We start from the raw sequence: 15,305 nt of genomic DNA on the forward strand, positions 1-15,305 counted from the left end.
CCCCATTATGACCAGAGATAACCACAGGCTAATTTGTTTGGAAATTAAATCTAATTTCAATGAGGTTGGCCTAATTACACAAGTACAACAAGAATAGTGATTGACCATATAGGCTCTTTTAAATCTGCTTTGTCAGGACTTTTCATAAAGAATCTCAGACTAGACTTTCAAAAGCCTATGACTAATCCAGCTGTGTCCTGTTACAAAGAGAACAGATTCTTATTGAACTAATTAAATATTCTTATTTTTCATGGCAGTATATCTAATGGTATAAGAGTTTCCAAATTCAGAGATCAGGTGGGGAGAAAGGGATAAATGCTTCAACCTTTGTTGCAAATGTACCCTCTACCAAATTGCTGTAAGGTATAGATAGCTTAAGAGAGGAGCAAAAGGGGTCCTTTAAATCTGGAAAACATTAAATAACCAGCAGTATTCTAAATGAAGTCATAAAAATTCTAATCATTTTCATAAGTTCATGTAGTTGTAATTGTTTTGTTTCTCCTTGGGTAAGCAGCTTTATGAATCAATTTTCCATTAGAGCTTTAGAAATTCTTAGTTCACTGTTAGGACATTGTCAGAAGCCTGCATTTTGGAGGACTTGTCAAGGTCTTTTACATGAATTTCTTTCAAAATGAAGCATTTTTGCAGGAACACTTCTGCAAAACCATCAGAGTAAAACAACTGTCTGTAAATGTCAAAAGCCTTAAAATTAGCCACTTAAAAAGGATCTAGTGAGAGTTCTATATACAACCCCCAAATGATGCAACTGACATGTAAAATTTGGTTATTTTTGTGAAATATATTTTAAGATAATAGTTGAAATTATGACTAATAACACTATACTAGGACATACTTGAAATTAAAAAAAAAATTTTTTTTTTTTAACGTTTATTTATTATTGAGAGAGAGAGACACAGCATGAGCAGGCAGAGAGAGGAGACACAGAATCCAAACCAGGATCCAGGCTCTGAGCTGTCACCACAGAGCCCAACGTGGGGCTTGAACTCACGAACTGTGAGATCGTGACCTGAGCTGAAGTCTGATGCTTAACTGACTGAACCCCAAGGTGCCCTAACATATTTGAAATTCTTAAAAATCTTACAATTTCTGAATTATTTTAATGAACTATATGTATATCTCAGAAATATGATCTAAGAAGGTTAAACAATTACATTTTATTTGATGTTTCCAAAATAAGCCTAAATATTTTTTTTCATTCAGAATTTGATTGAGGGAAGTTTGTCAAATATGTCAGAAGATTTAAAACATTTGATCAGATAGGATCATCAGTCACCGTGAGACAATACTTACCCATTCAACCAAAGTGACAAAAGATTTCAGAGGCAAATACAGAAAGAGTCATAGCTGTAAAAACAAAACAAAGAAAAACCCTTAGCTTTTTTAATAAGACTCTGTTATTAGTCACCAAAGACTTGATTGATAAAGACTTGAACCACAAATTATTTTCATAAGACATAGAATCTGTTTTCTAGGCAAATTACATAAAGGTAAAAACAAAACAACTTTGTTTATAATTTTTTAAGAGCAGACCAATAATCTAAGAAAAAAACGGTTTCAACAGAGGAAACCAAATTTTAATTTTGCATCTGTATACTTTTGATATTAAATGTTAAAAAAAAATTTTAATGTTTACTTGTGAAGGGGAGAGAGAGGGAGACAGAGAGAATGAGTGAGGGAAGGGCAGAGAGAGAGAGGGGGAAACACAGAATCTGAAGTAGGCTCCAGGCTCTGAGCTGTCAGCACAGAGCCTGATGTGGGGCTCAAACCATGAGATCATGACTTGAGCTGACTTGGACACTTAACTGACTGAGCCACCCAGGCGCCCTGATATTAAAAGTCTTTTTTAAAACAAGTCCATTCTAAGCTTGATCACATAAAATTCCTTTCTCAAGATTCCCTTTTCACAAACCTTCTGTAACTTTCTATATCCAATTAGGTTTTGTCCTTTTTCCTTATTCTGGAACAATCATTTTATTTTAGGACAAAATTACTTTTTATTTTTTTACTAAAAAGAAAAAAAACCCCAAAAGTCCTTCGTATGTTTCCTTATTCAAAAAACATTGTTTTCTTTACCTTCTTTTCATATGCAGTTGGTCTTTTTAGCCCTTTTATTACTAGTAGTTTTAATTATATATATATATACATATATATATATGTATATATATATATATGTATATTAGAATTCTTAACTGTTAGGATCTTTAATTCCTAGTTGAAAACTAAGAAAAAAAAGTGTGGGTTGGCAAATTTATAAATATATTTCACAGTTTCTAAAGTAGATTTTTCAGTGTGGCACAAATCATGTTTATTAATGGACCCAAATATCTTTTATCTCTGTAGAAAATTAAAAAGCCAAAAGTAGATTAACATTAAATGCTAAATGTAAGTTTGGAAATGATTTAGATATTCAATGAATACCCATTATTCAGTTAGAGTTAGTATAAACTTTAAATTATTACTTTAAACAGTTGTGCTTGGATTAGACATAAACAACTATCATATTTTTTGGCAAATGTTGAAGACATACCTGCTTTTATTAAACCAGCATACTTAAACTAGCTTGTATTTATCAAGGATTGTCTTAGATCATAAACTTGAAAAAATCTGGGTTAGTTTCTATACTTCTGAGAGTATCTTGATAAAACACTTTTCTTTAAATAGAGCTCTTTACAATTTTGGTAATACCATCTGGAAAGAGAAAAATATCACCTATCTGTAACATACATAGACCTACATAAACATACAGACATCCAAAAAGTTCTTAAAGCTTTTGTTTTGAAAACTGTAGCCACGTCTCAGGTACAAAAGTCAAAAGAATTGTTGGATACAAACTGTGTTTCTGGCAGGTGGACTAAATTAACAGTACCTACTTAGATGGCCAAAGACACTATTTGCATGCTGTAAGGATTTTTTTCAGAGCTCTTTATGGAGTCATTTTCGTCTTTTAGAAGCTTCTACATGCCATTTAAAGAATACATTCCATGGTTTCTGAGAGGTTTGGAATCTTCTAAACGTGCTTAAGGTGGACCTGTCTAAGTTAAAAATTCCCCAAAGTGGCCACTACAATTTCAAAAGATCAGCCATTTTCCAAAAAGGCACAAGAGCCTCATCCATAGGCCAGACGGAACCCATCTTTACCTTTAATGTCTTAACTGTGAGAGGCCCTGTTTTCCAACAACTGTTTCAAAACACAGGGAATCACGTTCCACCCCACCCCCACTCTTTGAACAGCACAGAGTGACTAACCAAGAAGCTTCAACAAGCAAAATGCAGGTGTGCACAATAAAGTTGGAGCACTCACAAAGAGCAGACCTCAGATCTCAAAGAGACTTACCCTCAAATTCCAGGGTTAGCTAGAAAGCAGTGAGTTCACTGGGCTTTGTGGGTACTAGGCACCTATGTGTTCACTGGCCTTGGAGACATTCAGGGTCTTTGGATTCCACTTCTTTTGCCAGGAGATGTCAGAAGTTCAGAAATAACAGAAGTAAAACCAATCAATCACCAAAGCAGTTAATTAGTAAAAGTTTATTATGCACACACCAGAAACACTCAAACCAATATGTGGAATGAGACTCAGGGGAATATTTGTTATCAAGCAGCTGCTTTTACAATGAGAAAACAGTAACTGTTTATTCAGTGTTAGAATATATTGTTTTCTTAAATGATAGGGAATTGGTCAGTGTGTTACTTCATACCAACTTTGGGAACTGTTCAAGTTTTGCTTATTTTCAGAGGCATAAGCAAGAAATGACCCAGGTCAAGTTAGTCTTGCAAAGTAAGCTAAATCAAGTTTTGTTTATATGACTAAACTGGTTTTGTCTGTTCAGAGAATTTTCAAGGCTGGTCTCCATTTGTTTTTTAACACTGCCGTGAGTGTTCATGAACATGTCTTAATGTAAGCATGTTTTCATTTATCTTAATAGGTTCATACAAGTGGAATTGCTGGGTTGTATGGTAACAGTTTTTAAGAAACTACCAAACTTCTTCACAGCGGCTGTACTATATTATATTCCCATCAGCACAGTATGAGTTTTCTGGGTTCTTTTCATCCTTAACACTGTGTGTTGTCCTCTTTGATTATAGCCATTCTACTGGGTGTGAAGGTGTAGCTTCTTCATGTGGTTAAATTCATATATTTTTTTCCTAAGGGAAAGGGTTGCTCTCTAGTGGTGCATTCTGCACATTACACGTGGGAAAAGGGCCCTAATGAGAAGCCTAAAGCTAAAACTTGTTAAAATTCATTCATTTCATGTTGCGCCTGCATTGCTTAGCACACCGAGTGCAATTTGAGGCCCAGGTTCAAAATGTTTTCCTCATTACCACTATTCATAATCCTCAGGAGCTGGCTGGTTGTCTGTGGTTTTTACTTAATCCCCAGAGGCACATTATAGTCAAAACCCTAAGCTTTTCTGCTTCAGATCTCCTCCTCTTTATGCACACAGATCTCTTGGTGTACAGGTTTACACCTGCAGGGTGGCTAATGCCTATGAATAAGGGGAGGAAGAGGCCAGAGACGGTTTTGTTGACTCAAACCTACCACATCCTTTCAAGCCAGAGCCAGAGAAGTAAATAATTCTTACTAGTGGAATGAATGTAAATTCTTTTTAATGAATTGCACACAAATGGAATGTCTGGTGGCTCCTTGGTATTTTCAGGTAACACTTTGTAAATATGCCTGTAGGGAGTTGTAAAGTTTTAGGAGAATGGGTCTCAGCTGACCCTAGGCTTCTAGGCTCTGCTGAAAGGAGAGAGCACTATGCACATTAAAAATAGCAAAAAGTTGAGCCAAGGAAGGAACCTGGCCAGGGATTTACTTAACTTACAGGAATGTATATTTGGTAAGTAATGAAAGATGTGGCTTCAGGAAATTAGGGAAGTAGAACCAAACATTTAATGGTTTAATGTAAGAACCTACAAGTTTTGTTTTATTGCAACAGGATTTTTTTTTTAAGTGTCCATATGTGAAATTTCCCTAACTTCCTGTGTTTTAGGTAAATGTTTCATGCTAACAATGCATTTTACTATCCTTACCTATCCATTAAATGATTATGGAGATTGATCATTTGTGTAAATATGCACAAAAATACATATGCATACTCAAATGCCTGAACACAGAACTGTAGAGAATATAATGGAGGGGTCTTGCCATGGCTGATTAATGTCCCAGTCAAGTGGAAACAAGAGGAAGAAACACATCTGTGACATTTTTGTACACAGTAATTCTCCATAGTCCAGTCCACTTGTGTTTCCAATCGAGGTGGATATAAGCGTATAAGTTCAGGATAAAGTTTATTCAACTTTCGGTTAAGCACTGGATATAAAGGGGAATTAAAATATTCTGGGATGAATACAATTTTTAAACATGTATTAGAACTTCAAAAATGCTGATATAATGAATAGCGCTTTCCAAAGAATATGTGGAGATTTTCATTAATCCAGTGATGCTGCCATCATGCCCAAAACAAACGTAAGGAGACACTGGAAGTATTTAATAGGGACATACTATTTTTTCCTCTGCCTTTTGAAAATACGTGTTTTAGAGCTAAGCCTGGTGAGTTATTTATATGGACAAAACTACCATATAGTAAGGTGTGTGTATGCTTACCCATCGAGTACTGCAAACAGCTTTAACGTGTTCTACATATTTTCTGAGCAGTGCTCACTGATGTGTACTCCTCCCTCTCACCCAAGATGATGATTTTGTAGGACAGTAGTCCTTTTAGTGAGTTCTGTGTATCTCTAAATTTTAGCCCATCAAATTTAACAGAAATACATGATTACTATTACTATTTCATAGACTTTAGGATAGTATGTATTTCAACCCCTTTCTGTTTTGATAGGTAATAGTATCAGACATTTAGGTAACTTGCACAAGGTAGAGGATGATTATTGTTTTGGCTTCTGGTTGTATTTTATAGATACTGTATCATGAAAGTGAGACGCATCCTGCTGGGCCAAGGCATTCAGCCTTCAAAGTTGTCAGTTTCTAAGCTAAAGTTTTACTTGGTCCCACTACTGTACAACTTGGAGGACCCTGGGGGGATTCACACTGTTGCCAGTTTGTTATTTCATATTTGTTGGGATTTTAACCTTTGAAGTTACTTTGCATGACTTTAAAACTTTTGTTTTATGCTAGTTTCCTTAAAGGTTTATAACAAAAAAGTAAAATCTAGTGATACTTTTTTTTATTAAATAATACATGTCCTCATAAAAAGGAAAAAAAACCTATATATTTCAGCAAGCACTAGAGATGTACTCGTGTTCTGACTGGTTCAAGGTAAATGGATAAAATCTACAAGGCATATGTAAGGCAACATCTGACTTGGGAAATCCCCCACTGTGCTAGTCATTGTCTAGTGACTACATATTCTCAGGACTTCCTTCTCAAGCTCCATTAAAATTTTTTTTAAAGTTTATTTATTTTGAGAAAAGAATGAGAGCAGGGAAGGGGCAGAGAGAAGCACCGAGGTGACCCTTGAGCTCCATTTTATAAAACCTAATTCCTACCCACAATCCAATTTTACTAATTGCCTCTAGTATAATCCAAAAGTGGTTAAATGTTAAGAGTGTTACGATTCTGTTTGTAGAGGACATTAAAAGAGCTTATTTAAAAAAAACAACAACAAAAGCCACGTTTCCTCTAGTTCATTCTCATAAGCAAAATTCTTCATAATGAAGTCAGACAAATCAGTATCATAATGTGGGTTTCACCTTTTGCTAGCTGCTTGACCATAAATTACTCATCTTTAGCTTAAATTTGATCATCTGCATGATAATAATGACTAATTTGGAAGGTGGTTTTAAAAATACAACTATGGAAGTTATACAGGACAAGTGGCTTAACATATGTTCTTTTCCCCTTCTCCATGTTTTCATTTTCTAGGTCTGTTGGGCTCTGGGGATGGGGATGTATCATGGAGGTAGTAAATGAAAGGGAAAAAGACTGAGTGGCTCCATTTTGCTCTGGTGAATTCAGGACAAATACATAGACACAAGAGGAGTGCTGTCCTTTGCCTAATAGATACACTGACATATGCCATGCTGTCAAGCTTGAAATAACTCAGTCTGAACATTGTAGCTACAGGGTGTTAGTTTTACAATAGCATCTATATTAGGACGGGCCAGAGGCAAGGACAATGGCTATCTGAACGGGAAAATATCAGATCTGAAGTTAACCTGTCACCTGGATGGAAAAGAGACATGCCATCCGGAAGCCAGGCACCTTGACCTATACTTTGTGCTACACACATTCTGAAGCATGTCACTTTACACAAAGGAATCACTCAGACTATTGAATGGATAGAATTAAACTTCATGGGGATAAGAAATCAGTCTTCCCTTGCTCTTTTATCTTCATCTAAAATAAGCAAATTATCAGGTTATTAGGACAATAATCAAGTGAGGCTGGGGACTGACCTGTAACAGATTTTAGATTTGATCTCTGTAGCCCATAGAGAAACCTATGGTGAAATTCATTCCGTAGATCCTCAAAACTGTGCCCATATTTCATAGCTTCCATTTTATCCAGGATAAATGTCATCTGCTTGGACAAGGAATATGTTTTAAAGATTAATGGAGCTTCAAATCCTGTGTATCAATGATGTATGCAGTTTCACTTACTTAGGGGTTGATCATTGCCTCCTACAGGGTTGGAAAAAAAGAAATGGGAGTTGTAAGCAGCTCACAGATGATGTTTTCTGAGGTGCAAGCAATGGAGTATTAAGAAACCAGTCCCATTTACAACTGCACCAAAAAGAATAAAATACCTAGGAATAAACTTAACCAAGGAGGTGAAAGACCTCTACTCTGAAAACTCATGAAAGAAACTGAAGAGGACACAAAGAAATGGAAACACATTCCATACTCATGGGTTGGAAGAACAAAAGTTGTTCAAACGTCTATACCATTCAAAGCAATCTATGGGTTTAATGCAATCCCTATCAAAACACCAGCAGCACTTTTTCACAGAAGTAGAACAAACAACCCTAAAATTTGTATGGAATAACAAGATGCTGAATAGCCCAGGAAATCTTGAAAAAGTAAAAACTGGAGGTATCACAATTCCAGATTTCAAGTTATATTACAGAGCGGTAGTAATTAAAACAGTATGGTACTAGCATAAACACACACACAAAGATCAACGTTATAGAAGAGAAAACACAGAAATGAACCCACAATTATATGGTAAATTAATCTTCAATAAAGGAGGAATGAATATACAATGGGAAAAGGTCTCTTCAACAAATGGTGTTGGGAAAACTGAACAGCAATATGCAGAAGAATGAAACTGGACCACTTTCTTTCACCAAACAAAAACAAAATGGATTAAAGAGCTAAATATATGAGACCTGAAATCATAAAAATCCTTGAAGAGAGCATAGGCAATATTTTCTCTGATGTCAGCTGTAGCAACATTTTTCTAGATAGGTCTAAGGTCAAAGAAATAAAAACGAACCATTGACTACATTAAAAGTTTCTGCAAAGGAAACAACAAAACTAAAAGACAACCTATTCAATGGGAGATATTTGCAAATGACGTGGCTGATAAAGGGTTAGTATCCAAAACATTAAAGAACTGATACAACTCAATACCCCAAAAACAACCCAATTTAAAAATGGGCAGAAGACATGATCAGACACTTCTCCACGGACATTCAGATGGCCAACAGACACATGAAAAGTAGCTCAACGTCACTCATCATCAGGGAAATGCAAATCAAAACCACAATGAGATATCACCTCACACCACTCAGAATGGCTAAAATCAAAACCACAAGTGTTGGCAAGGATGTGGACAAAAAGGAACCCTCCTGCACTCTTGGTGGAAATGCAAACTGGTGCAACCATTCTGGAAAACAGTATGAAGGTTCCTCAAGAAAATTAAAAATAGAACTACCCTATGATCCAGTAATCACACTATTGGGCATTTACCCTGAAAATACAAAAACACTAATTCAAAAGGATACATGCACTCCTACATTTATAGCAGCATTATTTACAATAGCCAAACTATAGGGGCACCTGGGTGGCTCAGTCTGTTGAATGTCTGACTCTTAATTTCGGCTCAGGTCATGATTCCAGGGTCATGGGATCGAGCCAAGCATAGGGCTCTGTGCTGAGCGTGGAGTTTGCTTAAGATTCTCTCTCCCTCTCCATCCCCACTCATTCATGTGTGCATACATGTGCTCTCTCCAAAAAAAAAAACCCAAAAACCAAAAAACAAAACACATGTGTGCACACACGCACACACACACAAACAAAACTTAAAAATAGCCAAACTATGGAAGCAGCCCAAGTGCCTATTGATGAATGTATAAAGATGAATGTATAAAGATGTGTTGTATACACAACAGAATATTATTCAGCCCTAGAAAAGCATGAAATCTAGCCATTTGCAACACGGAGAGAGCTAGAATATAATGCTAAATGAAATGTCAGTCAGAAAAGACAAATACCATATGTCACTCATATGTGGAATTTAAGAAAGAAGCCCAAAACAGGCAGTGGTGGGTGGTGGTAGAGAGATAAACCAAGAAACAGACTCTTAACTACAGAGAACAAACTAATGGTTACCAGAGAGTAAGTGGGGAGGCAAGGATTAAAGAATACACATATCATAATGAAAGAAAAAAAAAAAAAAGGAAAGAATGTATACCCATCCACAGTTGCTAGAAGAGCTTTTTGGGAGAAGTAGGTTTGGTAACATCAAAAATTTTAAATTTGACTTCTCTTTTGACTGAGACATCCCTCTTACAAAAATTTATCCTGTAAAAATACTTAAAAGAATGCACAATGATGTGTTTGTCAAGATTCCTAAAAAAAAAGAAAAAGAAAAGAAAAGAAAGATTCCTCAGTATAGCTGTTTGTAACAGAATAACGGGCAGAGGCCCAGGGGAGGCTTGTATGCATAATGTGAGAATGTTTACATAAAGGGAGATATATCCTTATTACACAATATATTGCATCCAAAATAGGATTACCATAAAAACACTGACATAAAATCAAAAGAATCAAAATATACTCCAAATTTATGTTTAAAAACAACGTATAAGTGCACAATGAGTTCTGGAATGAGAGGCACCAAAAGTAATGGCTATTAGCTCTGGAGGGAAATGGATGAAGTACGTTTGCCCTTGTGACTTTTTTGTTGATTGTTAAATGTTTATTTTGAGAGAAAAAGAGCAAGTGCGAGTAGGGGAGGGGCAAAGAGAATCACAAACAGGTTCCACGCTGTCAGCAGTCAGCCCACGGAGACCAATGAAGGGCTCCATCTCACGAACTGTGAGATCATGACCTGAGCCAAAATTAAGAGTCGGATGCTTAACCGACTGAGTCACCTAGCTGCTCTTGCTCTTGTAATTTTTGCTCTACATGCTTTTATGTCATTTGATTAAAAAAATTTTTTTTTTAATGTTATTTTGAGGGAGAGAGACAGAACATGAACAGGGGAGGGGCAGAGAGAGAGAGAGAGAGAATCTGAAGCACACTCCAGGCTCTGAGCTGTCCGCACAAAACCTGACATGGGGCTCAAACCTATGAACCATGAGATCATGACCTGAGCCAAAGTTGGACTCCTAACTGACTGAGCCACCCAGGTGCCCCATCATTTGATTTTTTTTTTTTTAGGTTTATTTATTTTTGAGTGAGTGAGAGAGAGAAAGAGAGGGAGGGAGAGGGAGGTAGGGGCAGAGAGAAAGGGAGACACAGAAGCTGAAGCAAGGCTCCAGGTTCTGAGTTGTCAGTGCAGAGCCCAACACAGGGGTCAAACTCGCAAATTGCAAGATCATGACGTGAGCTGGCACTAAGTCAGGCACTTAACCCACTGTGCCACTAAGTCAGGCACTTAACCCACTGTGCCACCCAGGAACCCCTCATTTGATTCCTTTTAATGGCCTATCTGTAGATCAGTTGAAAACAGGATTTTTAAAAAAATCCAAAATAATTTACATGATTGGGAAGCTCTGCAAAGCCACTCTAGCATATCACTCCCTTAAGATGCTTGTAAAGTCCTCAACTAAATCCTGCGTGCTAAGTCCTACCAGCAGGAAGAGTTTCTTCAGAGACTGTAAGACAAAGATAGAAAAGCAGGGAATTGAATAGTTAACTGAAGACATTTTTCTAAGGCCCATGCAGTTGAGTACAACTCATTTTTCACATCTAATCATGTATGTACCTATAGAAAAATGTGTGTGCATGCGCCTGTTTGTGTGTATTGTTGCTTAGATGATAATTTATAGGAATACTTAGCAGTAGAGAGATACAAACCCATAATTGTTTCTGCCGCCTACACATGAAATAAGGTAAATAAGATGTTAGGACTGGGCTGCAGCAACAGAGAAGGGTGATTTACAGCACTTATCCAGAGCAAGCACATGGTCTTTTGAAGCTAAAATAGAATTGTCTGTTTAGAAAGCATTCAAGGTCCACCCTGCAGTCAGTTAGAAGGGCACAGGTCTTTATTATCAGAGCCTTGATGTCTCACTACAGTCTCGCTTTCAGCAGAGTGTGGTCTACAGGGAAACCGCAAACACCGAAAGAGTCCTGTTCTAAGACAAAACAGACTAGACGGGTACATTTATCTAAGCACAGCCAAAATGACAGCAGATAAAATTCTGATTATATTACGGTAAACACCGCTGGGCTTCAAAGTTGTTTGGAATGGACGGGAGGGTTCTAAACACCGAGATGTCCTAAGTAAAAGTAGCCTGGATTGTGACAATTTACATTTCCAACAACTCTGGTAAATCGTGAACAAATATCTATATAAATAATTCAGGCTCCACAAGTGCCTAAATACTTGCTAATACAAATACTAACAAGGCCACCGAGGGAAATTACTACTTACCTCAGAGTTGTTGCTGGTTTTAAATAATACAAAGCCTCTCAGGGTCTGGGAAGCAGCCCACACATACCTCAAGACACCAGAAGCAGAAACTGCAAAGACATTGGCAGAAGTTGGCCTACTTAAAACTAAACAAGCTCTGCTTAAAAGGGCCCTAATAAAAACTGAAAAGCAAAAGATAATTTGGAGAGGAAACCTTTATAACATAAGGAGAGGTTAATATCGTAAATACATAAGTCAAAAGGAAAAAGATTAATAGCTTGAAGGGAAGTCATCTATTCCTTTTTCTGCTCAGCATCCTCTCTCTTTGTTAACAAAACCCTTCCTAATGGTGAACTCATTACATGATTTCGGTGAAAACCTTCCCCACATCTACTGAATTGGACACTTGAACTGGATTTGGGGTACTGGTCACATAACCCATGCATTGCAAATGGCCACTTGGTACGTGATGGGGAAAAAAACCATGTACCATAGGAATAATATCTGAATGAAAACATCAGAAGATACCATTTCCCATCTATCAAATTAGGTAACTTTTCCCTTTGCATTTTTTTTTTAATGTTTATTTTTTGAGAGAAAAAAAGAGCACAAGTTGGGAAGGGCTAGAGAGAGAAGGATACACAGAATCTGAAGCAGGCTCCAGGCTCCGAGCTATCAGCACAGAGCCCGATGTGTGGCTCAAACCCGTGAACCGCGAGATCATGACCTGAGCCAAAGTTGAACGCTTAACCGACTGAGCCACCCAGGCGCCCCTCCCTTTGCATTTTCTAAACATGATATCTAGAATCGGAAAGGCAATGGATTATCAATGCATGCTAAAATAACTGGATGTTGGAAGATGTTGAAACAGGGAAAAGCCTGTATTTACAACAGCGTTCTGGTGGTCATATCTTAACCACTCACTCAAAGTTAGCATCACTGGAGATTTTAGGTGTCTCCTGATGTAACACCGTGTGAAGTACACCACATACTCTGTAGGGTCTTTTCAAATATAATCAAGACTCTAAGACTGAATCCAGTTTCCAGGAAATATAGAAGTTAGAGGAATGAATTAAAGGACACTTGGTGGAAACACACAAATGTTTTTAATATAATAAATGTTACTCATGAAACTTGACTGAATCCTGGTTTGAAAAATAAGCCCTAAGGCCTTTCAGGGACAAATGCTGAAATTTTAACATGAACTGAACTTCAGATGTTTGTGAAAAAGTTTTCTTAGTTGGTAACATGTTACTGGCATTGGAAAATGTCCTGGGAAATGCATGCTCAACTTTTTAGGGCTGAAATCTTATTCAGCATAAATATATACATGCACACGTATACTAAGGATAATATAGTACAATATTAAGTGCTGAATCTGTCCAAACAGTTTGCTTCAGGGATGGTTGTGGAAGCATTCTTTATAATATCCCGTACTTAGAAATAATCTCCATGTCTAACAAGGTTGGTTAAATAAACTGGTACAACCATGCAACGGACTACCACTACTGATAATCTATAATGGACAAGATAGGACACGGATAGCATTTGTGAAAAAGATGAAAACCAGGGATTTTATGACCCATTTTTCCAGGCTTAGTTCAAATGAGAGCTCTTCCCTAGAGATCCCTTCCCTTCTCTTAATGAAACACTCCCTTTTCCCACACTTGCCATTGCATGCTTACCAGTTCTTGCTGCTTGTCAACTTTACCACAAGCTTGCCGAGGGTGGGTATCTATTCATTAGGACCAATATAAGTAGAGGTCAACCTAACCTAAGGAACAAAAAATGAAAAAGAGGTGGGTAGTGAGGTCTGAGGCTGGAGGGTAGCTGTGGGCAGTGTGGTGCAGCAAGGGGAAGGAATAAATTAAAGGAGCCACCAATTTAAGAGTGTTCATGCCAGGCATTATGCTAAACACTCTCCATATCCTCTTGTACAATCCTCACCATCTTACTAGGTACATACCAAATCAACAAAGTTTATAAATGAAAAAAACCCACAGAGGTTAAACAACTTGCCCAAGGACACATAGCAAACTCAGGGGCCAGAATTCAAATTCGCCAAGTCAGATTTCAGTATCTGGGTTCTTGCTGATTTTCTAAAACCACTGGTGTAAAACATTAGCTCCTTCAGAGTAACAAAGGGAGGACAGACCATATGCCTTTAGATTCCTTTCAATACTAACATTATACAAATCTATCCACGCAACAAGTTAAAAATAGGCAAATTATGGTCACCATTGCACCGGGCAGTTGAGGTCAGAAAGAAAAGATGCCACAGTGGTGGTATCAGGCTAATTTGTGTGTGACTGAAGTTCTTGAAAATAAACCAAAGGGAAGGATGAGCACCCTCTGCCCCCACTTCTGTTCCCATTTTAACAATAAATACACATTGTGAACAATAGCATGTTATTCCACCATGTGAGGCTCGCCTTGGCTATATAATGGTAATTATATATGGCAATTTTAGGAATTCATTTATTCAAGCAAAAGGAAAGCATGAATTCAACCCCAACAATTTCTCTAAATTTTTATTAATTTTTTTTTTTACAGCTCGATCCTCTTGTGAAAAGGAAACAATTTGAAGATTAACAAGTCAATTACATGTTTTTGTTTTTGTTTTTTTAAACAGCAATTAATCCTCATTACAGAGAACAAACAAAAGATCTGTGGCACAGTATCTTTGGAAAGATCTTTTGCAAATTTTTCTTCTAAAAAAAGAAAACTATAATTTTCACAGATCACATGTCTCTTTCAAAGGACTATACAAGGCAGCTAAATTTTATTCACAAAAGCCCCAAGTTGCAGTTCCATTGCTGAAGTAGATAAAATACATGGAGTCCCCTTGTGTTGCACATCTTCCCATTGAGAGCATCACTGCTTCCCTATCCTACATACAAAATCACTGTATGGACTAGACAGCTGGCACATTATTCCACAATAACTAAAGAAAAATTCATATTTTAGACCAGTGATCATTTATCAACTGGACAATTTTATTCTTTTTTAAACAATTTTAATACCAAGATTTGACTTCCTCTAAAGTTATAAGAAAGCAACAAATATATAATATAATATAATATATAATGGTAATAAATAAAAAAAAAAGGCAACCCTGCTCAGGTATCATCCAAAACATGATCACATTCAGGAAAAAACAAAAAAAAAACAAAAAGATTTGGGACACATGCCTATAAACACACACACACACCAACATGAACAGTGTATACTTGATATCTGAGGGGGGATGTGCAGTAATTTTAACAATACATGTTGATGGCCTGAACAAAAGGCGAAGTTAATACTGCCTGTGTTAAGCATCATTTCAACATCTACTTTTAAGCAAAGCAAGTTATCTTCCTTAGGTCAGCCACTGCCCGGTCTCACCAGGGCAGCATGGCCACCTTGCTGCCAGTGGTCTTATTCCCTTGTCCTTCCAGGCCAATATAGTACCATCTAG

General features: G+C 37.0%; 1 protein-coding gene across 2 annotated transcripts in view; it reads right to left on the bottom strand.

The window, feature by feature from the left end:
- Window positions 1–1,089: 1,089 nt before the first annotated feature.
- Window positions 1,090–15,305, bottom strand: part of AFF1 (AF4/FMR2 family member 1) — a 265,568-nt gene continuing 251,352 nt past the window's right edge. Inside the window, exons 26-30 of one of the 2 annotated variants that reach the window (XR_006596964.1) lie at window positions 13,531–13,619; window positions 11,867–11,955; window positions 7,438–7,561; window positions 3,356–3,466; window positions 1,090–1,365 (exon numbers count right to left, since the gene is read on the bottom strand). Coding sequence is in view for 1 of the 2 variants with exons in the window: in XM_045056119.1 (XP_044912054.1) it covers window positions 13,615–13,619 (5 nt within the window). In the remaining variant the exon portion in view is untranslated. Of the gene's footprint in view, window positions 1,366–3,355; window positions 3,467–7,437; window positions 7,562–11,866; window positions 11,956–12,932; window positions 13,620–15,305 lie in introns of those variants that run through there. The other variant, XM_045056119.1, reaches the window with a different exon arrangement.

Source organism: Felis catus, chromosome B1 (assembly GCF_018350175.1).
Source record: "Felis catus isolate Fca126 chromosome B1, F.catus_Fca126_mat1.0, whole genome shotgun sequence".
In the NCBI taxonomy this organism is placed as follows: domain Eukaryota; kingdom Metazoa; phylum Chordata; class Mammalia; order Carnivora; family Felidae; genus Felis; species Felis catus.